The 26,251-nt window shown below is 39.8% G+C and overlaps 1 protein-coding gene across 3 annotated transcripts in view; it reads right to left on the bottom strand.

The window, feature by feature from the left end:
- Positions 1-22,846, bottom strand: part of fat2 (FAT atypical cadherin 2) — a 115,954-nt gene extending 93,108 nt beyond the window's left edge. For 2 of the 3 annotated variants that reach the window (XM_042418421.1, XM_042418422.1), the window contains exons 1-3: positions 9,323-9,365; positions 5,958-9,224; positions 3,846-4,157 (exon numbers count right to left, since the gene is read on the bottom strand). In XM_042418421.1, coding sequence (XP_042274355.1) covers positions 3,846-4,157; positions 5,958-9,224; positions 9,323-9,332 — 3,589 coding nt within the window. In that variant the 5' untranslated portion in view covers positions 9,333-9,365. Of the gene's footprint in view, positions 1-3,845; positions 4,158-5,957; positions 9,225-9,322; positions 9,366-22,612 lie in introns of those variants that run through there. The other variant, XM_042418423.1, reaches the window with a different exon arrangement.
- Positions 22,847-26,251: the final 3,405 nt, after the last annotated feature.

Genomic DNA, 26,251 nt, shown 5'->3' with positions numbered 1-26,251 from the left:
GATTTGCAAGTTTGAGTTGAAAATGTTTCAATAGAAGTGAAACATTTTCAGTTATCCCAATCATACTCAACTTCATCGATGCACAGATAGACATAAAACTGACAGAGATCCTTGGGGGAAAGGAATGAAACATGTAGAGGATAAAGCCGGAGTTTTTCTATGCTTTTCTTACTGTCAAGAATCCCATGAAAAGATCAAAATCAACAATGTGTTACCCTCAGTACATCCTGACTTTCTGACTCTGTCTGTGGCTATATAGCCCCAAGCCCATTGGTTCTTACTGAAGAGCTATATTTTTCTGAACAGGTAACATATATATTGTCATTAAAAAAGGCTCAGTCAGTCCCTAAAACAGCTGTATGCAGGTCTTAGCAAACATTACTCAAACTGGAGTAAATTGTGCATATGTTGAGGACTAGTTTCCACATTTGGTGCTCCAGTGAGTATTTCTGACAGCAGGACGGTGTGTGTGTTCATGGTGATGAAGGAACATGTCAACCAGTGGAACAATGTTGTTTTTGGACAACAAGCTCTACGGCACAGATGAATAAGATATATCAGGCTTCGGATACACACGCAATACTTGTTAGTAGATCTTTACATGGTTATTTTCGGTGTTTTCATCGGATTTGTTGACAATAAGAAACAAAGTTCTCCTTTAATGGTTAATCAGTTCTCAGTTTGTGGCTTGTGAACTTAAAGCTGATAAAGCAGGACAGCCATTGTAACAGTTTAAGGATGTCAGAGGCTCTACAATAATTTGTGGAATCTGCGGTTGCAACATGCTAATGAATTGGGCACATTCCTGACTTGCCTGGCCTTGTCAACAAACAACCTTTTTTTTTTCCCTCTGTGAAATGCATAACGAAACTTACACTGATCTTACATAACCGAGACATACCAATTTTGGGTCATTTTGGTAATTTGGCACACCCTGAATCCAGTGCACAAACCTGTTGTTTTGGTCAACTTGTTCAAACAGATGCTTATCTGCTGAAACTTTATAAAGTAATTCCTCTAAGTTGACTCAGACAGAAAATGCCTGCTGCGGTATAAAGTATAAACTCGCTTGAGGAGAAAAGCTTCGTCAGAAACCTGCATTTATCCATGAGTCATTTTTATCCTGTTGAGGCATGAAAAGTTTCTACACCAGTCATCCTGTACTTAAGTAATAGTGGGTTCATTTGTGAGAATAAGACAAGGTCGATCATGTTCTAAATATATAGTTACAACAGCACCTTTATATTGTTCAATGCACACAATCTCCTTCATTTAAATGGATCATTGAATGAATTTTCTTGTATTTTTTGTCTGCTGCGTCGTCACATCAGTTACATTAGTTTGAGTGTCGCTGCCTCCAAGTAAAAGGTTGGATTATAAGATTATCTTTTTATACCCTACATGCTGTTTCACTTTTGATTTAAACTACCTGGATAAAAGTATGTGGACAATCCACAAACCGAGCTGCAGGAATTTGCTCCCATTCAGCCACAATGCCATTCACAGCTGATTTTGGGGCGATAAGACCCGTTTATTTCAGTGTTCTGGTTCATCCCGAAGGTGTTGGATGGAGTTGAGGTCAAGTTCTTCCACATCAAACTGGGTAAACCATTTCCTTATGGACCTGGTTTTTCATGCAGTGTCAAGTCAGAAAAGGGAAGAATTATGTCATAGCATTAAGACTTCCCTTAACTGGATCTAAGGGGCAGAACGCAAATCAATGAAAAGCAACCCAAGAGTGTATATAGAAGTACTGTATGTGGACAGTTGTGTCCTTATAGTGTCTTTCTGGAGCTCACATAAGGTTACAGTGGCAGTTCATGTAATTTTGAGCAAATATTTAAAAAATGCAATATTGTTTCTACAATGCATTTTTTCTTTTTCAGTTTGTTTCTTTACAGTTTTGACATTTTTTATGATTTTTTAAAAATTATTTATACTTTAATATGTGAAATCTGTTTATTTTCTGATATTCATGTGTGATTTTTTTCTCTCTTTAATTGGTCTTTGATTCTGTCTGATTTTAAATTGTCATTTATTTTTATTTCTACTTTACGTTGACCCCAGAGGAAAGCTTTTGAAGGCTAATACAGATCCAAATAAAGAGCAGAGTGCAGTATTTGTGCTACATAAATTCAAGTCACCCACACTCGAAACACTGCAGACTACAGCTAAGATTTGACATTAGAAAATCCTCAGAATGTACAAAGTACACACAGATATAAAATTAGTCAAACACATTTCATCCTGTGCTTGTATGCATGAGTAATTGAATATCAAATACACCTGCTTTTGCACAAAAAAAAGTGCTTGTTTTAATGTAACACACTCTGGCTGTTTCAACACCTCCTGTCCCGCTTGCCTTTGTGTGGAGTCTCTTTATTAAAACAGCTCGCCCTCTCTCTCTGTAATCCTTCAGTATACTGGCCTTAGGGTGTGGACAAACACTAGAGCTACCTGGAGATTATAAGAAGAGGACAAGGGCTTGTTGCAGCTTGTGGCGTGAGAGCTAATGCTGCACTAATTTGCCTGAACATCAAAGTCCGCACCAGGAGACTCAACAACTGAAACTGTCAAAGATGAACATGCAGACACCTGAGGAGGGTTACAGGCAATTTTGCCTTTTTTTGTGCCATGTTCTCTCCCAAAAACTGCACATCCTTTCAGAGCACGGATGAATGACATTGTGAGTGATCTCTGAAGGTGTTTCTTCTTATGAAGTTTTATTTTCAGCTCTGGCCTCTCAGCTCTGCAACACACCCAGGTTCTGCATCCCTTTCTCTGCTCTGACTTGCAGCAGTGCATTAGGAGATATCAACCATTTTTCAACTCCCTTTTTTTGGAAATATCTTGCTGTTAGGCTTTACAGCTGCCAGTAATACCTCCGAATCAAAATGTAAATCTGCCATGGGGACATGTCAATGTCAATGTCAAATGTCACAACAATTTGCGAAACAGAGGTCCTTCAGATGTCTTGTATTCACAGGGGGAGTTTGAATCAAAATGCAAATCAAACACAAGGGAGCACGCAGCCTATATTTCTGTCCAAACGTCTCGTGAAATGGCAGGATGACACTATCCATGCTGATCCAATTTCATCCCCTATCCCAGAGTTCTTGTGTCTGTCTGCATGTTGGCTCGCAAAAAAGCTTCAAATACAATCTTTGTGTGGCTGTGCTAAATATTTAAATGTCGTACCTTCACAAAGCTGGAGGTCAGAGAGTCTAATTTCATAATTAGATCCTAATTACTATTAGAAAATGAAAAGTTACCTATGATCGTCATGATATGTCTAAATCCTTTTTTTTTGCATTGCAGGCTTTATTGATTATCTTATATGATAATAGTGTATTTAATTGGCAGGCAGCAGGCTTTGGGTAAGGGTTTGATAAGGAGGCAATGGGCATCAGGAAAAGGTGGAAAAGGGGAGGAATGTTTGCATTATATACCATTGTGAATCTGTACTATTCCTGTTGGATCATATTGAGAATGTGAAAAAAAAAATAATGGTGATTATGTTACATAAAAATGGTACATGGTACATAAAACATATAATTTTTAGGTCATTATGACCTGTTAAACCGCACCTGCCTACATGTTTGAAAGTTTAAATTTCAGTTCAGTTTCCATTTAATTTCATTATTATGAGTTACTATGCAAATATTATATAGAATTTTCTATTTAATGTAAAGGTAAAGTAATGAAAATGAAAATAGAATATTGTTTTTGAAGACTGAACTAAAAAAAACATGTGACAGCATCATATGGTTTTGGAAAATACGTATGTTTTCATATGTATTCGTTTGTTTAATGGTTTTGTGGTAGACAATGTTCCTACTCATTACCTGTTTTGGGATCAACATCAAAGTATGTCCGATGAGATTCCAGCATCTGGAAGGAAAGCTTTCCCTCTGAGGACGTGTCCATGTCTGTGGCCGAAACCTGAATGACAGACTTGACCTTGGCCACATTCTCCTGGACGGACGCAAAATACATCGGCTGGGAAAGTTCTGGAGCGTTATCGTTAACGTCCAGGACCTCCAGGAAAATGTGAATCCAGGAGATCAGAGGCTCAGTTCCCAGGTCGGTGGCGTAGACAGAAAGCCAGTAGTGAGGGACCGTCTCACGATCCAACGTCTCTGTTGTACGAATCACACCTGAGACACATGAAAGGGTGGGGAATAAAAACACTGCTTCACGTGTGAAGAGAAAATCAGCATTTACTTGTTTCAAACATGCTGCTGTGACTCAGAAATTAATAACTCACCAGTATAATCAATTTTATATGTAATAACTGTAACCACCCTAGAGGATATATCAATCACTTTGACTTTCATCTAGCTTAAGGTGCATATCTGGATTTTAGAAAGTCTGGATTTATGCCCAAATGTGGGTTGAAGAATATTTTGCCTTCTCTGCTGAGCAACATCGGTGACACGTTTGTGTTGCCAAAACCTATTCAAGCCTATACAGCATGCGAGAGAATACCACAAAGTAGTTTTTGTATGCCAGAGGTGTGAGAACTGACTTTTTGACAGTTCAGCCCTCAAAAGCAGTTTGAATTTGGATACCCTGAGGGAGAGCTCAAACACCAGCAACACAGAAAAGGAGATATATTTCAGCAGGGTTCCATTATGACAGAGAACTCCATTTGCCCTGATTTTATCTGAGCCTTAAGTGCAGCAGGCTAATGGAATGCACTATGATATGTTGAGAGGGCGCAGGGTATCCTCTGCAAAGGATATGCTGATGGAAAAAATGACAAACTACCTTATCCACCCCAGAGGAAATATCATGTTGTACAACCATGCTCGTGTCTCATCTTATCGTAAGCTAAAAGGGAAACTACATGAGGAAATGTACTGCTAAAGATCTTTTGTGACAACGTGGTGTAGACATATTGGTCTCTGACACTGAATATGCACAGATGCTTCTTTGGTATTAATGCAGACTATACCTGAATCTGACCCTTATCCTGCGCCAGGGGGGTACTGATCCTGCAACTTTTTATTCACATTATTTTATTACATTATCATTCAAACTTTGGGAAATATTAAATACATGTTGAGATTTGAAAAATGTTGGAAACAGCAGTTGGCAAAACTGGACAGGACAGGACAACGTCCATAAGTAGCTGTTCTGGAGATTTCAATCATATCATATGACCTTCCTCAGCAAACAGGGTTTTCATGGAATTGTAGATGTTCAATTGTAGACTTTTCATGCATGTTCAAAAGCTCCAGTACAGCTACTAATGGACCTTGTGGTGTGATTGTTTTTGTCAAGTGATTTCCAAAATGAAGAATGAACTTTCAATCTCAACTTTTAAGCCAAAACAAGGCTGACAAGTTATCCTAACAGAACAGCTACAAACAGTCATCTTGGTGAGATAGTTCAGCCAATTACATGTATGATCTGTTTTAATTCAGAATTCAGTCTATAAGCACAACAGACTGTTTGAATTAGTTTGCCTTGTAGTCCAGCAGGGTGCATTCATAAAAAGGAGTCAGACTGATCAGTCGTAAACTAGGCTACTGTTTAATAATGTAAAATGAAAAAAACCGAGGAGTCGTGCTGAAAGAATAATCACAGCACTCAAACATATGAGAAGCAATGAGTAAAAGTATTAATTTGGGTTCTGCACCATAGAGGGCAAAATTATGAATAAAGACAAGGAATATAAAAATGAAAGGGTATCACATCATCAAGAAAACATATTGCCTCCATTAATCATGCAAGTCAGGCACATAAAGGCTCCACAAATTAGTCAAACTATGTCAATTCTATAATATCATTTAGATTCAGGCTATGCAGGATGTTTTTTTAAATTAATTTAGACAAATGCAGAACCCAGAATTAGATCAAGAGAAAAATAAATGTTCTCATTTTCCTCTTATTTCCAACAATACTACCCCTATTATCACACAAAAAAATATCATAACCATAATGTTAATTACCTGTTTCCTCATCAATGGTGAACACTCCTAGACCAGAGCCTTCATGGATGTGGTACCGGACGACTCCATCTCTGCCCAGATCCTTGTCTGAAGCCGTAACAGTAACCACTGTTGTCCCCACCGCTGCATCCTCCATCACTGCGGCATCATACACAAACTCTGAGAACACCGGTCGATGGAGGTTCTCGTTGACATCCAGAACCTCAATCTCCACAAAACAGGAGGATGACAGGGAGCGAGGGAGGCCATGGTCGACAGCCCGGATCGTGAGGTTGTAAGATGGACGCCTCTCAAAGTCCAGTTCCCTCTCGAGGGTCAAAGCACCCGTGGAGGAGTCGAGGTGAAAGATCCCACCCTCTGTGTTCTTGAGGTTGTAGGAGACAAGACCCCCACTGCCTAGATCTAAATCGACACTCTCCACCCAGACAAGGAGGGTGCCCACCGGTACGTCCTCTGGAACTTTTATTTTATAAATCTTAGGTACAAATTTTGGTGGGTTGTCATTCGTGTCTTGCAAAACCACCACGAGGTCAATGGTGGAGAACAGCTGAGGGCTGAGTTTGGCTTGGTCTCTGGCTTCGATCCAGAGGTCATGCCTGGGTGAGGTTTCTCGATCCAAATGACCTGTCACAGTCACTTCACCAGTCAGTTCATCAATTTTGAACATGTCAGTAGATGTCAGCAGGGAGTATTGAACATTTCCATTTGTGTCTGCGTCCAGATCTCTAGCACGGGCTGTAAAAATAACGGAGTCCACCTCTGTGTTTTCAGGGATGCGTATCACGTATCTGGGCTGATCAAAAGCTGGAGGGTTGTCATTGATGTCGATGACATTCACCGCGATGAACTTCCATGCAGATGTTTGCGGTGTTCCCAAATCATAAACAGTGATGTTCAAAATGTAGAACTCCTTAATCTCTCTGTCTAGTGGGCAAACTAACTGAAGGTCACCAGAGAAAATGTCGATGGAGAAACAGCCATCCTCATTCCCACTGGATATGGCATACACCAGTTTACTGTTAAACCCTGTGTCATTATCTGTTGCTTTGAACTGAACAATGGTGGAATTAAGCGGATGGTCCTCAGGGAGGTCAATTGAACTGGGGATACTCAGGTCAAATTTGGGAGAATGTCGGTTTATGATGTGAATATCGGAGAATGTGTCTTCCTCTGGATTGATTAAAATGGGTTTGATCGACTCTATCAGTTTATCAGTCACCTGTTTGAAAATACCTGTTTCCTGACAGTGGAGAGTTGGATCATCACCTCTGTTAGTGACAGTTACCCTGACAACTGAAGCTTCGGAGTGATGCTTGCCATCTGTAGCTACAACTCTCAGATTGAATGAACCCGCTCGCAGGGGGATTGGTTGCTTAAGAGTGACAGCTCCTGACACCGAGTCAATATCAAATACTTGGAGCTCATTCCCCGACTCGATGACATACCTCAGCTGCTGCAGCTCATCTAAATCAATAGCTGACAGCTCAACGATTTTGTTCCCCACAGGTAAATCTAGAGGTATGGTGGCATTGCAGCCCACCCTCTCAAAAAGTGGGATGTTATCATTGACGTTGTTCAGGGTTATCGTCACAGGACATTCGCTGACCTGACTAAAAGGGCTGCCGCTGTCAGAGGCCCAAACTCTCAGGTGGTACCGCCGTTTCATCAGCTCGTAGTCCAAGTGTTCAAAGGTTGAGATAACACCGGTAAATGGGTCTATTGTGAAAGGTAAGGGGCCTGAGTTGGCAATAGCGTAAGTCACAAAGCCGTTTTTTCCTTTATCTTTATCTGTGGCTGATACTTTCAAAACACTGCTGCCAACGGGGGTGTTTTCATCCAGTGTGGCCTGATAGGAGGTCAGTGTGAACTGTGGGCTGTTGTCATTTTCATCTGTGATCTCAACCACTATGTGACTCTGCGCTTCACCTTGATTGGCCACCACATCAAACTCATATCGATCCTTACTCTCATAGTCGAATTTCTCGGTGGTTATGATAATCCCCGTTTTGGGATTTATCTTGAAATTAGCGCTGTCTGGATTATTTTTGATACTAAAAGTAACATTATACGGGACTGAGTTGACAGAGACCTTCAAGACATGAGTTTTGAGGGGAGAAAACTCACTCAGTGTGACAATGTAGGTGTCTTCCAAAAATGCCAATGGGCTGTAATGATAGGCTGGTATGTGGATTTGTGTAACTGGAGAGAGTAAACTCGGGAAGTTCCTGTCTTTAGCTTGCAGGGACACATTCAGCCCAAAAGGAGTTTGAAACCAGCTAATCTTCTTTGTAGAGATCACTTGGAAGTCACAACCCTGCACACCTAAGGGGATTATCTCAAAACACTTGTGGGGATCCCCTCCAACAATATTAAGGGATTCCACAGGCTTAACCCCTGCTTCCACGTGGATATCGATAGTTATTTTGCCGTCTGTAGAAACTGTGGGTTTGGGAGGAGGCTTGATAACTGGAGACCCCATAGGCATCTTTTGTATGTTTACTGTGACCCTCGCAACATTACCGAATTTCTGAACACCGGATATTTTCTTGGTTCTGTCTTCTGCTAAAACAGTGAGGTCATATCTCTGCGTCCGGGTGTAGTTGAGCCTCTTGATGAGGCTGACCGTGCCTGTGAAAGGGTCGACGACAAAAGGATGGGCTCTGATGGTGAACGAGTAATAAAACTCTGCGTTGCTCCCAATGTCAGCGTCCGTAGCGCTAACCCTAAGCACACTTGTCTTAAGTGGAGTGTCTTCTCTGATGGCCACGTTGTATGACGCAGGATAGAAGAGAGGCTTTAGGTCGTTTGTGTCAAGCACCTGGACGAACACCTTTGTCTTCACCTGGAAGTCAAAAGTGCTTTCTGTGGCCTCCATGGTGAGAGTGTAAGTGTCTCTAACCTCCCTGTTGAGGAGAGCTGAGTTACTGCTGCGTGTTTTGATCCTGAGGAAGCAAAAATCTCCAACTTTAACTGCTTCTGCTTGGAAAAGGCCGTCGTCGTCCCCTGAGACGACATTATATGTGATTTCCCAGAGTGGCTCTGTCATTTCAATGCCCATCTTCACTGACGTCTCAACGTACGTCCGCGGGGCAGAGTTCTCATTGATGGTGGCGTTGTAGAGATGGTGTGTGAACCTCAGTGGTGAGCTGTCCTTTCCTTTTCCCATACTCCCCTGACATCTGGCCACATTTAGGAGGACTGTTGCTAAAGTAAGGACGATTGTTCCTGAAGCTGCCATCTTTAGTGCCTCCATGTGGATCCTCAGACCTTTGAAAAGGAAACAAAAATGAATAAATAAACATTTTGTGATATAATGTAAATCAGGAACAGGAAAAACCTTTACAGGGCATAAAATGTTTCCTTACAGTGAGTCATGGTTCTTCTATCTTGTATCACCTATATCTGCAGATGAACACATAACACACACAACAATCGTACCCATACTATTTTGTAAATACACCAATCATTTCAAGCTCCAGCTCCACAAGGACTACAAAATGGACAAAGAATACACAATGACACAACAGCAAAGAGGAGGCCTGTGATGAGGGATCTGACTTGTTCCAACTTGCCTTGACCAGAAAAAGAAAGCAACGCACCCTTTCAAGACCAGAAATTTGCCTCCAAGCCTTTTCAGGCAGGTGGCAGCCCAAACTCTTCTCCATAATTATTCCGTTGGTGGCCAAATACTAGCAACATTGAAATTATTACACTTAAGCCTTTGTCATCGCAGAGCTATCAAGAGGGATTTGTCATTTGATGATTCGGTATCATGCAGATGACAGTGGGTGGTTCAGTCATGATCCAAGTGTAAACGACTGCATGTGTACTGTCAGTCTGTGCTGGTGACTGCTCTGTGTGCATTAGATGTCCCCAGAGGCATGATCCACTGAACTGCTGCTTTCATAATCTACAAAGGATCAGGATTCCACACACTGCTGGAATGGTTATTTATTGAGTTATCTACTTTCCATTTAACCAGGAAATGAGTTGCAATATATCTTTTTCCAGGAAGACCAGGCTAAAATGGCCACAGGAAGTTTAAAATAAAACAAATTTAGATACAATATAGAACATCGAAGATACATCAAGAGTCAAGGACAAAAACCAGTGCTCTCTATATCTTTGACATATACATTTCTCATAAAAATGCTCTTGATCTTGATTTGGTCAGGTAAAGTTTTATTTGTCACATACACATTATACAAGACAGTGGCAGTGAAATGTTTCTCCACTGTGTGACATATAGATGCATATAGATATGATGTGATATTTAAACACCTGAACCTGAAAACTATATAAATAGAAGTGTTCTTGTAGGTTCTTTTGAGTACATAATATGAAAAGGCAGTTACTTCAAGTTCAGAAAGTAAATTGATAATTGATAATTATAATAATAATAATAATGAACTGAAATTGAGATTAAACTCTGAGAAAACTGTCTCATCATATTCCAACAATCCACCTTGTAACTTCATCTGTATCTTAATCTGTGTTATTCATATTTCAGTGTTGTAGTTATGGTTGCATAACCGATGTTATCGAAATCCCTGGAATCATTACTTTCATTTGAATGCAGGATGTAGCATTCCTTGGCTATTCTGGCTGTTTTTCTGTGTGTAGGTAAACTTGGTGACCCTCATAGTGATAGTGAAAAGAACAAGGAGAGGGGTCAGGATTAAGATAAGCAGGGAGTATAAGTAAAACCAACAGTTTAAACGTTGCGCTTTCTAACACAGGAACTTTATAAAATACAGATTTAGACCAGTTAATTTAATCATTTATTGGTGGACATGAATCAACACCATACTCAATGCTATTCACAAATCAAGGGACACAGCACAGGTGATTCTGTACTGTAAGCAATTTACAAATTAATCCTATTAGGATAGATAAAACCACACATAAGAAACCCATGTGGGAGTGCAAAAGTAAAGTATAATGAATTGCAAGAAAGGCCTCTCTTCAGATTTGACACATGCTTGAAGATGCAACCTCTTTAATAGAAACCAAACGCCCAAATGTGCACAAGCTAATGGTCTCACCCAGCTGATGCGTGGCCACACCATGCCAGCTCGAATTTCACAACACTCAGAACTGACAGCGGAGAGAACTGGAGGGCAGAAGACTTTGCCCTTCACTGCCTCTCTGACAGCCCATCTACAGCTAAAGGCAATCCGCACAACTCAGTCTGGAGGGCAGAAGTGCCGTCCCCCAAGATCAGAGATGAAAAGATCTGTGTCACGTTTCCCCCCCCCCCTTTCACACCTCTGCAAAAATAAGCTTGTTCAGATAGTAATACGAAAGAAAATCTACAACATTTGACCTCATTGTTGGGGGATCGTATACTGGTGCCTAGATGAGGGTGAAAACACAAAAATGCAAGACAAGAGATGTCTTTAAATTGAGCCGTGAGTTATGAATACCAGTGTCATACATTATCTCACAATTTATAAGGGTTTATGAAAACAGCTCTCCCTGGGTATACCATGTACTGAACATTCAGGTCTGCGTCTCCAGGTAGACTGGCGCTAGAGGTTTCAGTGGAGGGTGACAGGTATGTGGGGCTTTATCTCCAGTCAGGGCACTTGGTGACAGATAATCAGATTACTAGTCTCAGGGTCACTGTTTGGGTTTCAGAAGAGATTTAAGGCATCTTATAATCTTGCCAGATTTTCTGTAGTGTCATTTTTTCTATTATTTTATGTCTGTCAGGCTGGATTAAAATAGGTTTTAGCATAATTTAGTCTACGGGCTTGGTCCTATTTTAAGCCAGGGACCTTTCACATGAGACACTTGAGGATTTTTCATTTTATTCTAAAATATCAATTGAAATACTTCTATTACTATACTGCAGGTCTTACTGCATAAATGCATGCAACGGTGGAATATTTCTAATTTAGAGTACGTGCATATACATTCAATTTCACACTGATCTCAGTCTCAAGGATATGGATATACACGATTGGCATAATGAGTTAAAATTAATCCTCGGTGCTGAAATTATAGGATTAGGACAGATTCCATCTTTGGAAAACACCTGAATAAGCTTATTCCTGTGGACAAAACAAATCTGTCTAAATATAAGTGTCTCCAGCAGGAATTAGCAGTGCAAACCAGGTTCTTCTTAAAGGGTCAGTTCACCCAAAAATGTAAAGAAAACATTATTTTCTTGGCACATCAGCAAATAAAACAGAAACTCTCTGCATAGCTCGATAACAGTACAGGACAGAGGTCTTTCTGTGATTTGGGTGAACTGACCCTTTAAATCTTTAACTTGGAAAATGGATATCAGGTTAACACAGATGAGATAGAGGTAACTAGCAATGATTTTTATTATGATTACTATTTTATTGTGTGCATGTCATCACAATGAGGACAACCATTACAGAATAAGCACATGTAACAGCTAAATCACAAATCTTTGGGCATCTTTAGGTACTTTCAAGGGAGAATTTATAACACACTGGCTAAATACTAAACATCTAAAACACAGACAGAACTGAAGAAAGACTAAGCAAGTAAACACTATCTAAATGCACACCTCGATGAAGTACGTAAGCTTGTTTGCGGTATAGGTTTATGCTATGGCCGTCAATTTGTTTTCTCTCTCAGCTCGGTATGCCGAATAGCCCTAAATACTACGATGATACTGATTATTCAAATGGCAGACATGACGTACAAAAGATTTTGTTCCGTTGTGTACAAATGAGACAATACTTACACTGAATCACTGGACAATTATGTTATCCCGTAAGTAATGAGCAAGAACTTAATGAGATTTATCAGAAGCAGAATGATCTGATCTCCAGTAAAGACAACGCAGAAATCATCACGCATTCAATTTTGTTTTTTGGTAAACGATTACTACTATTAACTACGCACAAACCATATCACTGATGAGCGGGTAATATGTAATAAAAGCAGACCAGCCATCACAAACTGAAGAAAGAAAACAAGTGTCTGGGGAAATACTTGTACAGATATTTGCTCGTGTAGTGTTTCCCATGAGGCTGAAACAAAGTTAAATCAGCAGCTGGAGGCTTTAGTGAGCAACCAGAGGAGGGAGAGGAGGATGGATTACACTCTGATTGAAAAACACAGAAATATAATGAATTCCATTTCAATATAATGAACGCTGAGCCAGACATGTAATGAATCCTACAAATCAGAATTATTTGCCTCATCATCACACTCGTTAATATCGGTCCCAAACACCGCATGCAGAGATAGTTATTGTTGGAAGTGGCTGTTCTGTATTTATTGCAAACGAGGTGTTATAGTTGCTGAGCTGTAAATCATAATTTATATCTAAGATAATCCAAAGTCTGAGGAAACAAAACTGTATTGATTTTTGGTTCTTGAATTGTATATTTGAGTTTCTAGCAAGTGGATTGTTGGTGTTTGTTGAAAAGCTTTTCATGATTCTGCTGCAAACTGATCTGTCACTCAAGAGTTTCTCTGGAGTGTCTAAACTAAACTGAACCTGAAATTGAGACTGAAAGGAAACAATCATGTTTTCATCTAAACATCCAGTGCTGCAGGGCAGAAACCTCAGGCCATTACTGGTGCTGCTGAGGTCAGCTCAATACATGAACATTTACACAGCCGGATCACACACACACACACACACACACACACACACATACACACACACACCCACATCACACACACACCTCTTTCCTAGTGTGTGTTCCAGGTAGCAACCTGCAGCCACATGTTCAGCTCCAGCTTCCTGGATCACATTTCACCATCACCCCTATGGCTCCCAGCGCAGACAGAACAGTATCTGCAGCGGTTTTTCCTTTCTCATCTTCATCGCCTCTGTCTGTCAGTGCGAACACGGCCGGGGCCATCGCTCTCTGCTGGAAGCTAAAAAGTGTTGAAATCTGCTGCAAACACAACTCAGAGAAGTTTCTCTGTTTCAGCTTCCCGCTGCAGGCTGAGGCCACGTGATAGTTGCTGCTCATCACTTCTGCACAGAGCATTTCAAGTACAGCCGGACTGATACCAGCAGCCACTTATCTTGGTAGATACGTAACATAACTTAATGTATTTTTTTTTGTTGTATTAATTACACCCCCCTCTCAAGACATATAAAAACAGAAATGAACTCTCAGAGCTGCAGAGAGTTTGGAGTTGTGATTCATGTTAAAGCATTTGGCTGACGATTTTCTATAAATCTCAGTACCAGTCAAAAGTTTGTTGCCTTGAATGAGAAAGTGTGTCCAAACTTTTGACTGGAACTATGTATCATGTGTGTATCCAAAGCCTGATATATCTTATTCCTCTGTGCCATAGACCTCCATTGTTTTACAAAAACTATTAAAAACACATCAGTGAGCAACACCGTTAAACTGGGTGACATGTTTCCTCACCACCAAACCACCGAATCATGTCTCACTCAGTGGAATAAGATGCTAATTTCTTTTGCAGCTTTATTTAGTAATTTTACAAGGTGAGACATTTGTTTTAAAACTTATCACAGATTATATGGATAAGTTTACTAAACTGTGCAAATTAAAACATGTTGCACAACTTTACCCCAGTAAACGTTTTCCACTAACTCGCCTTCATCAGGGTGGCGTCTGAGGCCGCTCCCTGAACTCAGAGTTTGAGAGTAAATTGATTCGGCCTATTGAAGTTCATTTAAATCTCCATTTTATTAATGCAAACAGTTGATTTATTGAAAAACAGAACGTTTGATAATCTATCTGTTAAAGTTAATCTGATAAATCTCGAAGATAAAAGAAAATTGTAGGCAAATGCTTCCTGGTTACATGTGAAGATTTGCTCGGTTTTCCCTTCATTTCTTTCGTTGGACATGATTTTGGTAGCTTGTAATGATAAAATTAAAGATCAATAGTTCAGTAGAGTAATAGTTCAGTTTATGTGTCTGTTCTTGGCCTCACTTATTCAGCCTTACGTGGCAATTACTGTTAACCACACACAACACAAATGTAAAGGTAGTCACTCATTTCCTGTGTGATGACTATTGCAACACAGACAAGTCCCATCATGGATCCATATAGCTGCCAATCTGGCTTAACCCCCCGGGGCATTTTATAAAAGGAGGGAAGGGAATGCGGTTTGATCTGAAAGCCAACAGCACACAGCAGGCCCTGCCAGGCCCAGTGGCATACAGGTAATTATCTCCATATGTTTGTACAAAGGCTCTCCACCAGTAAATTGCTGTAAAATACTTATGGTAGAAGTGGTTTTATAAGGGAATTATAGGATTTCAGGATTTTCCTTTTTTCACTGAAAACTATACGGCATTATTCCTCCTCCGACTGCATTCATCCCTCCTACTTGTTTCCTGGTTTTTGTGAAATGATTACACCTCCATTCTCCAAGAGAAAGGAGAGGAGAGAGCGCTGCTGGGGTTCAGCTGAAATATGATATCGAAGTAAATCACATCAAGGTGCTGCTTTTGGATGTGGGCGTTTCAAAGGAATCAGCAAACGTAATAAAAAAAAAACAGAAGGACCATGAAACCTTTCTGTAAATTAATATCCAGCTTTATTCGTCTGTCAGCAGTCTTTTTGTGACATTACACATCTCTACGATAAGCCGAGTCACGGACAGTTGAGGCTGACACTCTGACCACTAACACTTTATTTTAACCCATTTTATAAGCAGCATAAAACCACTTTACATGTTCTTCTGTGCAGATTTAAGGACATTTTTAAGTGTTAATGAATGTATTTGTCAACAACTATTCCTCCCGTAAGCATCATTAACTGGTATGTGAATATATAATATATAATATTTACTATTTATATAACGATATTAATTATTAGGGGTATGCCCGAATACAAATACATTATTTGGCAAAGCACAAATAGTGCGTTTTTTTTACGAATATTTGTTTCATACAAATATTTTTAGCTTGGGGACCTCCTTCGTAAGGTAGTTTATTCATAAACACTTATTGTAACACTTACATTTTCTAAAATTAAAAGCGTAATAAAAGCAAAAACAGGACTTGTAAGCCTCTCTCCACTTTTATTCGAATACAAATACAAATACAAATAATCTTGCTGCCTCAACAAATACATATACAAATACAAATACTGGACTCTCTGCACATCCCTATTAATTATATCCATTCATTACATACTTGTTATAATTATATCTATTATATTTATTAATGAAGCATTTTTATACATATTTCTTCTTCATTTTTCATGACAACTGAGCAAACTCTATCCGCTGATGACAAAAAATGTATTAAGTCTTAAAGGATAGGTTATCAAGTCTGTTCTAAAACAATATACAGGAGCCCAAATGAACAGTGAGGCATGTTTTTATTGCCATAATCATTCCTCCTGTTCATACTGACCATTAGAAGATCCCTTCATAATGCACTTACAAAAAACGCAGTCCAAGTTCATCTGAAGCTAATATGAAGCTTCCACCGTCCAAATGAGTCAAATCAAGTAGATATCTTTCAACGTTACAGTCTTTTTTAGCTCCAAAGTCCCTCTTTTTGTTACTATACTTCCACCGCAGATCAACAGAAAAACACTGTGTTGAGACAAAAAGAGGGAATTGTTACAAAAAAGACTTATTGTGGAAGATATCCACTTTATTTGTGCATTTGGAGGGAATCCTCTAATGGTCACTATGAACAGGAGAAACAATTAACTCAAACAAAACATGTTTGAATGTTTATTTGGGCTCCTGACTATTGTTTTAAGGCAGACTTGAAAAATTGTGAACTCGTCCTTTAAATATACTCCATCTGCCTGTCCTGGCACAGTCCCAATGACGCAAACACGTTTTCCTCCACGTGAAACCTAAACTTTCTTTCAGACTATCTCTTATTTGCATAATTGCCAAGTTCAATTTCCTCCTATCCATAAAAAAAGCATCAACATCCATAGCCTGTAACTTGGTACAATCTAACAAGGTAATGACTCTGTGCTGCAGTATTAAGCCGTGATGGATGGGGAGGCTTTACTTGGTGTCAGTCTATTAAGTGCTCACTCTTTTTTTTTATTATGGTGAAAAAAAACACCCCTGAATTTGTTACAAAGTGCAAGTCATGTTTTACTCCCTCCTTTAAGATTCTGAGTGAAATAACCTGAAAATGTCAAATTTGACAATTATGCGCTACAACAAGATATTATAGCAGCTGGTCCCATTCAGATAAAAGGTTGTTTCTGAAGCCACTTAGTGAGACGTGAAGGTCTTTAGCATTTCATTCCCACTTTAAATCTTCTGGTGTCTGGGAAAGTGTTTTACTGAAGTGATGAGCAACAACAATCAGAGGGTCACAGCACGTTGTAGAAAAGCGGTAAAGCAAAAGAAAGTTTTTTTGTCCCCGCTTTGATATGACATAAAGTTTGTATGAGTCTTTTAAGGTGAATAAACTGCATTTAGGGGGTTTGTCCTCCACTTCATCCTTGAGGATCATACAGTATAATCCATACTAATCCCTATATAGCTGGGAGGATTCTGTCAATTGTCAGCAGAGCTTTTTGAATGCCTGCTGTCTGTACATCTTGCAGTTTCTGCACAATGTGAGCTTTGTGTTATTTCTTTCCCATACACATCCTCTGAGGGATTAACGTCCTTTTTTTTTTTATATTGTGTGATCTCATACAATACTCTGCAACAGATTAAATTCAGCATTCATACATTTATGTGTGTTATTTTTGGGGGGCGGGGGTGGATTTTTATGTCGTTGACTCGCAAAATGTCAAATCTGGAAAACATCCACTGAGAAGTTATTGAGCTTGAATGATTCATGTTGGACCGAACGACAAACTACCGGCGCCTGACCTACTGTTTCGGTTCACTCTCGAAGCTCTCATGGGCGTTGCTTTCAGATACAACTGCAGTTTTCAGCAAAAAAAAAGTCAGATAAACCCACAGAACACTACAAAGACAGACAAGACAGGCGAAGTTATCGCCAGTCAAGTTTACTCAGGAGTTGGTGGAGACCAAACCAGAGATAAAAGAAGATCATCATCAGGTGGACACAACAAATCAATGCTAATAGCCAACTGTTTGCTAATATGTTTGCCATATTAACTGCTTAAGTATGTCAGTGTTGTTTTTACAGCTTGCTGCACTGCCCCCAAGTGGCCAAAAAAATCTATTAATGACTGAATAAAGACTAAGAGGAAAAGTCCAATGACAGCACACTGTCCAATGAGTTGTGAAGGATGATTTATGGTTGATCACAACTGATTCTTACGACATGTTGTCTGACCACGTCAGAAATCAAACGTGTTTATAGTTGTTCTGAGCAGCCACACTCAAAGGCGGAGTGAAAAGCTGATTGTCATAGAGAGCGGAGACGTGATATCATTGAAATAAGGGAGATAACGGCACATATGTTCAGACGGTCTCTCATAGTGTTGCACTCGGTTGTTCACATAAACGGAAATAGTTTTGTCATGAATGAAAAAGGAGAGCTGGAGAGAGAAATTCAAATCTTTCTTAACTACGCACAGCTGGCCAATCCCGGCCTGAAGTGGGTGTGAATCTTGGCTTGTCTGTGAAGGAAAGTTACAGAAATGGCCACACACACACACACACACACACACACACACCCCTAAATCGCCATCGGAAAGGTGTGGGGGGGGAGGGCGTTTCTTACGCTATTCAACCATCAGACTGGTTGAATAGCGTTCAGAGGGAGTTTACCGGCCCCTTAAGAAGTGTTTATATTGCAGGGTTACTCCCAGGAAATAGGTTAGCGGATAAATACATTATTGGAGGCGTTCTAATTCAGGCAAGAGGTGTGTTGATGTCCACAAGAAGAAGGTAATCTGTCAACCGTCTTCTCTACAGCCTGAACAGAATATTGATTCCTACTCGTCTTTGCCAGACCACCATGAGAGGAATGAAAACTGTGAGCTGTTTTACAAGACAACTGTCTACAAACTGTGATTCGAAATTCACTTTTGCAGCTGCTCCTCTCCCTCATATGTCTTCCTTTTTTTTGCCAAATACCAATTAAATCATGCAGCGAGGGGTCCGGGGGGTTAGAGGTGGGACTAGATGAGCCTAGACGAGCCTCCATCATTTCCCTTTCCTCGCTCTGACTTGTTCTCATTTGTGGAAACTGCCTCCTAGCTCTGCTCTCACTTTATTACTTTTTTTTCTGCATGACTGTTATCAGCACTCAATGACTCTGACCCTTGACCTCTGTATGACTGGCTCCAGTTAACGGTAGAAATAATTCCTCTCTTTTCATTTTATTTCATGTCATGCATTAGTGTTGGACTACATTATTCATGGGGCATTATTACTACATTTCATACAACATTAGGGTCAATGTTTGATGACAGAGAGTCTGTTTTTTTATATATGTTCAGCCCACAGCCCACCTTAATTGCAAGTTTTGTCTGTTAGCCTCCAGCTAAATCATTCTAATCTAATCTAGATCTAAGAATAAAAAGCTCTTTTTTTGTTTTACTGTACTCTGCATAAAAGCATTACACTTAAATCTAAACTGTTAGTTCTTGCAAAATGCCATTAAGCAGCCACTCTCACAGCTAATGGCTTTGCAAGAGTGTAATTTCAGATCAGTTGGATTGTGTTGGGTGGGGTTACGATGCTAACCCCCCGTCTGGAAGGGTTCAGGGGTTGGGAAGGGCGCGGCCTTCAAACCTAACCTCTCTAACACCCACAGCATGAAGCCAGGACACGGAGGCCTTTAAACTGGAGCTGTGTGGTTATATTAGGACGAGCCCTGTGTCCCTCTGTTTTGGAGGAACTTAACCCTGTCAGGACTACAGAGCGGTCAGGCTAAACTCAGAAGCTCTGAGAACACAGACTGGAAGTGTCTGTTTGAAATAAATACAAGTGTGGAGGTAAGTATACAACTAGAGCAAAATATACGAGCGTCTTCACTCGTAATGTTTGGGGTTTGACAGCAGACTTTGACTTATTTCCTCATTTTAGCAAAGTTTAGATGCTGATTTACTTAAGTATTCACAAAATGGGTATATCTCAAGATATAGTGATATTTCAGGAAAATCAACTGAGAAACTATAGGATAAAATAACCAGAAATGTCTGTTTTTGCCTTATCCAGCCTAATAAATGCCTCAGGTGCATCATATTGTTGTAAAAAGACATGTACAGTGTTTTTTTCCCCTGAACTATGCAGCCATATCACACTGTTTTATGATATACTGTGCTATTTTTTTTTTTTCTGCTTCATGTTATGTGTGTTATGTGTTATGTGGCACTATGTAATGGACTTTTCACTTCATTTCTATTGTATACCATGAAATAATAACAGAATCTTCCACACTTTTTCTTCCTAACTCCATACTGCAGTTGTGTACAATAATACAGCATTTCTTCAGGGGTCAAAAATGACAAAAATATTAACTAACTGATGTCAACTATAGCTTTTTGTCTTACAAGAACAATCCCAGGACCCGCCCGATGCCTGCAACTTTTACATCATGCCGAGCTCAAGTCCACACCCACAAAAACTTTTACAGTCAGAGCGTCTGTAAAAGTTGTGGTGTCGCACCGCAGTAGTTCAGTCATAAAAACTGTGTGTGGGAAACACGGATAAACAGTGTGCATGTGACAATAAAACTACATTTGGACTTGAAAAATATTTATTTAACCCCTCTAACAGAGTTGAACATTTAGACAAAATTGACTGACTGAACCTCTGCAATAATATATTAAACCATATCAAACAAAATCCCTTATTATTATTATTGTATGACAGGTTCCACTCTGTCATACAATAATATAATACTACAGTTTGTTTCACTGTATTTTCATCTGAGCCCTTCAACTCAGAGCTGCAGTCTGCAGGTCATGTCATGTGAAGGGTGGGAGGTTGAGTGGAGGGGTCAGGGGGTGTCCTTTAAAGTTAAACTACCCCTCCATACACACACACACACACACCCACACCCAAAGGGTCACTCAGGCCTCACAGTAAATACCATAATTACAGGGAGGGTCCAAAATGCCTCGGCAACATTCCCTGTTAACAAGCTCAGCCTGTCAATCATTCAGGCTGTCACACGGTTCGTTTGGACCTGACTGTATGGGATGAGTGGGGTGGATGGGTGGAGGCGGGAGATAAGTGTGTGTGTGTGTGTTTATTGGGATTAGGGCACATTTAATCCAATTTTCCACTCATATCAAACTATTTTTGATGGGTTTTTTCTAGTTTTCACTCTATTTATTTAATTTTCAGAACTTCCCTCTGTGATTTTCTGCAGCTTACACTCACAGTCAGGCAAACAACCACTCAGTCAGTCAGTAATTTAGGCAGTAAGACCGTCAGCGAGTCAGCTGAAGAGCTTAACGGGCCAGCCTGATTGCAGGAAGGTTATGTCCATCTATCCTTTATGGCAGCCAGTTCCATTCATCCTTCCAGCTACATCTAGACCATATCTCAACGACTCCAAACAGCCCCGTTATCAGCACTGTCAGTAATGAGCCTTGGCTTTTTACCAAATTACTCATCAGATCATTTAAAAAGCTCTCAGTCCTGATTGAATAGTTTGCACGTGCTTTTCTACAGAAACCTTGCACCTTCCAAAAACTCGAGTTGATGGAAAAACTAAAGTGCTTTCATTCTACTTAACAAGTTATACCGCCTTATCAGAGATATACCATTTCTGGGTCATGAAAACCAATTATTTGGCTACACGCCTTAAAACGAAAGCATCAACTGAACATCTGACCACAATATTGCCTTAGGTAGCTTTCAGGTCAAATAAGGTTCAGGAAAACAAGTGTGTTGTTTTCTTTTCACATACGGTTTACGAAACAACAACCTGTGCGCCACTTTCTATTATGGAAAGTCACCTTTAAAGAAATTCATTGGTCCGTTTTTTTTTTTTTAAGATTATCTTGGCGCCCATCCATCACAAACGCCATCCAACATTTCATAGTACAAACCGTGCAAGCAGGCCTCAGTGACAGGAGCCGCTCTCAGCAGGAGAGAAAAACCCACAAATGTTCATCTTCTCTTATGCTAGAATGTAAAACATACATTTTAGAGGACTGGGTGCATGAAACGTCACTTGCTGCAGAGATATGATTGAGCAAAATTTCACTTCACAGAAAGGAAATCAGATCTAGGAGCAACGAAGAGAAGGGAGGGACTGTCAAAGAGCTCAGCTGCGTGCGTTGACATGCGTCCTCACTGCTGCTCTTTACCTCTCCCGTGCAAACGCTGCAAGCTAAAACTGTCAGAAAATAAGGCTTAAAAATCTTTTACGAAACTCTCACACACACATATGCCGGTTGCCCACACACTCTTATCTTTCAACTCTTTCTTAAATATGGACTATATGTCTAAAATAAACGCTTCATTGATTCACTCATTAATTTAAAATGTCCCTTTTTGCCAACCATAAAGCATCACAAGGAAACTGTACACACATGTCAATTGCATGATTACAGCTAGAAGATGATATAGGAAGTAAAATGTTTAAAAAAATATAAAGTGAAATGTCTGATAGATACATTGCAAGAAAAGTTTAGTGAAGTTTTCTGAGATGCCTCTACTCTGTTTATAGTGTAACAGTAAAGCTACTCCTCTGCAGTGTTTAGTAATATTGTAATACTAAATAGTGGTGTTATTCTCCACAATAAACAGCAGTGTGCAGTGCAGCGAAGCAGCATGCACGCTGAACAACAGAGAAAACTTACCTGAGGTCCAGTTAGGTGACTCTTCCAGGAATATTTGTGTTTTTTTTTCCTCCTCTCACGCTTCAGGAACTTTGAAAATCCTTTGATAGGACGACGATGACAACCGGTATACTCCCATAGTTGTTTGGTGTAAAGTCCATAAAAAAAAAAGAGAGATAAGATACGGTTAAAACACATGCAGTGAGTGGTGAGAATGTGTTTCTACTGCCGCTAACTTTAACTTCAGCGCCTTCAAAAGGCTCTGAACCAAAGTGCTGCTGAGACACCTCAACACTCCCTCAGGAGTCCCATCTCCACCCATTTCTCACACTGTCCCTCCTCTCTTTCTGTGACACACACACACACACACACACACACACACACACACACACACACACACACACACACACACACCCCTTCCATGTGCCCAGACTGTGGGCTGTCCTCCCCCCCTCCTCCCCCCCCCCTCCCCCCTCTCTTGCCTGTGGGCTCAGGCCTTTGGGCCTCAGCCAGGACTGCGCTTCTAGGGTGTGTATGTGTGTGTGTGTTTGTGTGTGTTTGTGTGTGTGTGTGGAGTCATCAGTGTATGTTGTACATCTCTCACCAATACATCAAGTTAAATTTAGTTGGACTGCAACTAACAATTATTTTTATGATCGATTAATTGTGTAGTCTTTAAAATGTTTAAAAAAATAGTGGAAAAAATGCATCCATGATGTCTTTAGAGGCTTCATTTTCGCTTGTTTCATCTGACTAACAGTCCAAAACCTTAATATGTTCAATTCACTGTCATTTACACTCGCCGACTTTATTAGGAAAGTGTTTCTAATATTTTATCCATCCCATTAACCAACACAAGGGTGGCACAACATTAAGAACACTTTTCAATTTAACGCACCCCGGTACGCCATCACCACCCGCTACGACCTCAGTAATAGACGTGAAGTAGAATTATCACCTTTCTGACAACAAAAACTTAAAATACAGAAGCTTCGTAAAAGTAGAGTTTTATGGCAGAGCTGTTGTTTTAGATCACACAGGTGTTCCTAATAAAGTGCTCGGTGAGTGTATGACAGAGAAAAACAGCAAATGGTGACAAACGACAAGACGGAACCAATCGATTCTGTCAATCGATTAATCGTTTTCCAAACTTTTTCCTTGTAGCAGATGTAATTTAATGAAAGGTTTTCAGACATCAACAGATCAAACCAAACAAAGTCTTTACATGTATATAATGAAATAAAACTAAATGGGTCTGTGTAAAGCATATTCATGTATTTGGGGGAATCTCTCAATTAATAGCAACTTTGAACCAGGCTTTACATTCAATCAAATAATTAAATGTTGAATTGTCTCAGTGTGGAAGGAAACTCTCTCTGTGTGACCTGTACAGACCTCCGAGCACAATCAATAAAACTGCAGCAACAAAAACACTTAAAGGGTCTCTTCACCAAAACGACAGAAAATAAACCCCACTTACCCCTCGCAGCATCTGGATGTGTAGATAAATTTTGTTTTATTTGCTGAGCTTTTGAGATGTGCTATTTGCCGCCGGGACTCCTGCTGCTAAACACATACAGTGTATGTGAGAACATATTTGTTATGCTGAAAATGACTTCTGAAAAAACTCTAAATTACTCTGGATAATCTACAGATTTCAGCCTGTACAGTTTTTCCAATGGATGATCTATTAAAAGTTCAAAAATAAATATATTAAAAAATGAGCCAAAGCTGTTGACAGTGAGGTTTTACGAGTCTGGCCAATTATTAGTGCTGCCCACAGTATGTCAAAGCCTGATATATCTCATTCCTCTGTACACAAACCTCCAAAATCTATTAAAAACATGTCAGTGAGTCACACCGTTGCACTGGCTGACATGTTATTTCATTACATGCATGCACATGCATTGCTCATGATAATGTAGTTTATTTTGACTCGATCCCACATACGCCGTCCTGTTGCCCAAAACACTCACTAGAGTGCCAACTACTGTGTATTAATCCGCATCTTAAAATAGTCCCCTGCAAATGCACCGTTTAATCCTGTTTGAGTAGCATTTGCTAAACACTACAGCGTCCAGCTGTTTTAGGAAATGTTTGAATGTTTAAAAAGACAAAATTAAACAGTTATTTGTGTCCAGCTTTTAAAGATTTATGTCTTCAGTAGGAACCAACTGGTTGAGGCCACAGACACGATAAGGAAGTCAGAAAGTATCGCGACTAAAACGTTGTCGGTTTCGGTCTTGACATGGGAATTTTAGATAATAAGCAAAATTTACAACAACTTCAACCTCACCCTTAAATTAAGTGATTGCAAGCTACAACTATGATCGAGCTTTGTAGATTGTGTGATAATTTACTGGCCGTCTAGTCTGGGTTTAACCATGTGACAGCAGGGACTAACAGACTACTCCCAACCATCCCAACCTAATGGAGAAGGGTAATTAGCTGTTATAGTTTTGTAGAGCAGAAACTCAACAGGCTTTGTGCTGCTGTTGTGTAAACACTACAAATAAAACTCAGTGCATACAGCTCTCTAACTCCTGGCCTCGGGCCATGAATGTGGTATAGTACAAGAGGGAGAATAATGAGGGCGGTGGTGGTATCTTAATCTATAGAACGTGACTGAATGAAGAGGTATTAAGTAATTTCTGCCTTATCAAGATCTAAAGAGCGAGGAACTACTCACAACCTGTGGCGTAGCTTTCAGCGACCTGTAAGTGACAAAAATCTAAAAGCCACAGTTAACTGTTAAAGTGAGATAGCAGATTAGATCAACACAAAGGTATAATGAAAGGGTAACACATCGTTATGGTAAATACTAGAATAATTCCTTTTGTGCTGCAGAACACCGGTCCCTACTTTGTATCACTATCTTGTCAGTGAGCAGAGGGAAATGCTAAATAAACAGCTAAATAAACCTGCCGCAGATGAGTATTAGACTCACAGTACAGCAGGGCAAAGTGAATCTCGTTTAACATCACCTTTATGTTTACGCCAGATGTCTGTTACAGAAGGACAGATTTATTTATTCTTTGGAGATTTCATAGATTATACAGTAAAAAGCCGTGTTTTCCATACCGTGTATCGACTGTGTGCTCACTGGGGCTTTTAAAGTTTAAAGGAATCCAAACAAAATTTCAATGCAGCTCACGTAGCCTAATCTTAAAAAACACGTTGTAAAATTAATGTAAAATTGATTTGTGGAATGTTACTGAAAGGCGGTTTTACCTTTTATATCAACAATCTCCATCTATGGTGTCAAATCCCCCCCCCAAAAAAAACGCTTCCACACGTTATTCCTCAGACGGTTTTAGTGTCGTGATTATCTGTTTCGCACAGCTCGCTAGTCTCTTAGTTTACTGACAGGACAATATGCATTAAGTCAGATAAACAGTTTATCTTAATAATGTTTTTACTACGACCTCAGACTTTACAACATTATTTTTCTCATGCAGCATCTTCATATCTCATAGTAAGCTCTGTAACGCTTTATCTTTGAACAAATGTGAGAGAACTGACAATGCTCTTATTCCATGATGTTATTCATTTATACCCCTGTGTCAGTGCTGTCACCATGATAAGAGGAAAACATCTATCCAGAATGTTTATGTTTAGGACCCTGTATTTTGTATGTATTGAGGATTTACATACAGTATA

Source organism: Thunnus maccoyii, chromosome 8 (genome assembly GCF_910596095.1).
Source record: "Thunnus maccoyii chromosome 8, fThuMac1.1, whole genome shotgun sequence".
Classification (NCBI taxonomy): domain Eukaryota; kingdom Metazoa; phylum Chordata; class Actinopteri; order Scombriformes; family Scombridae; genus Thunnus; species Thunnus maccoyii.
Note: the sequence above shows the minus strand (reverse complement) of the source record. Positions and strands in the feature narration are given on the sequence as shown.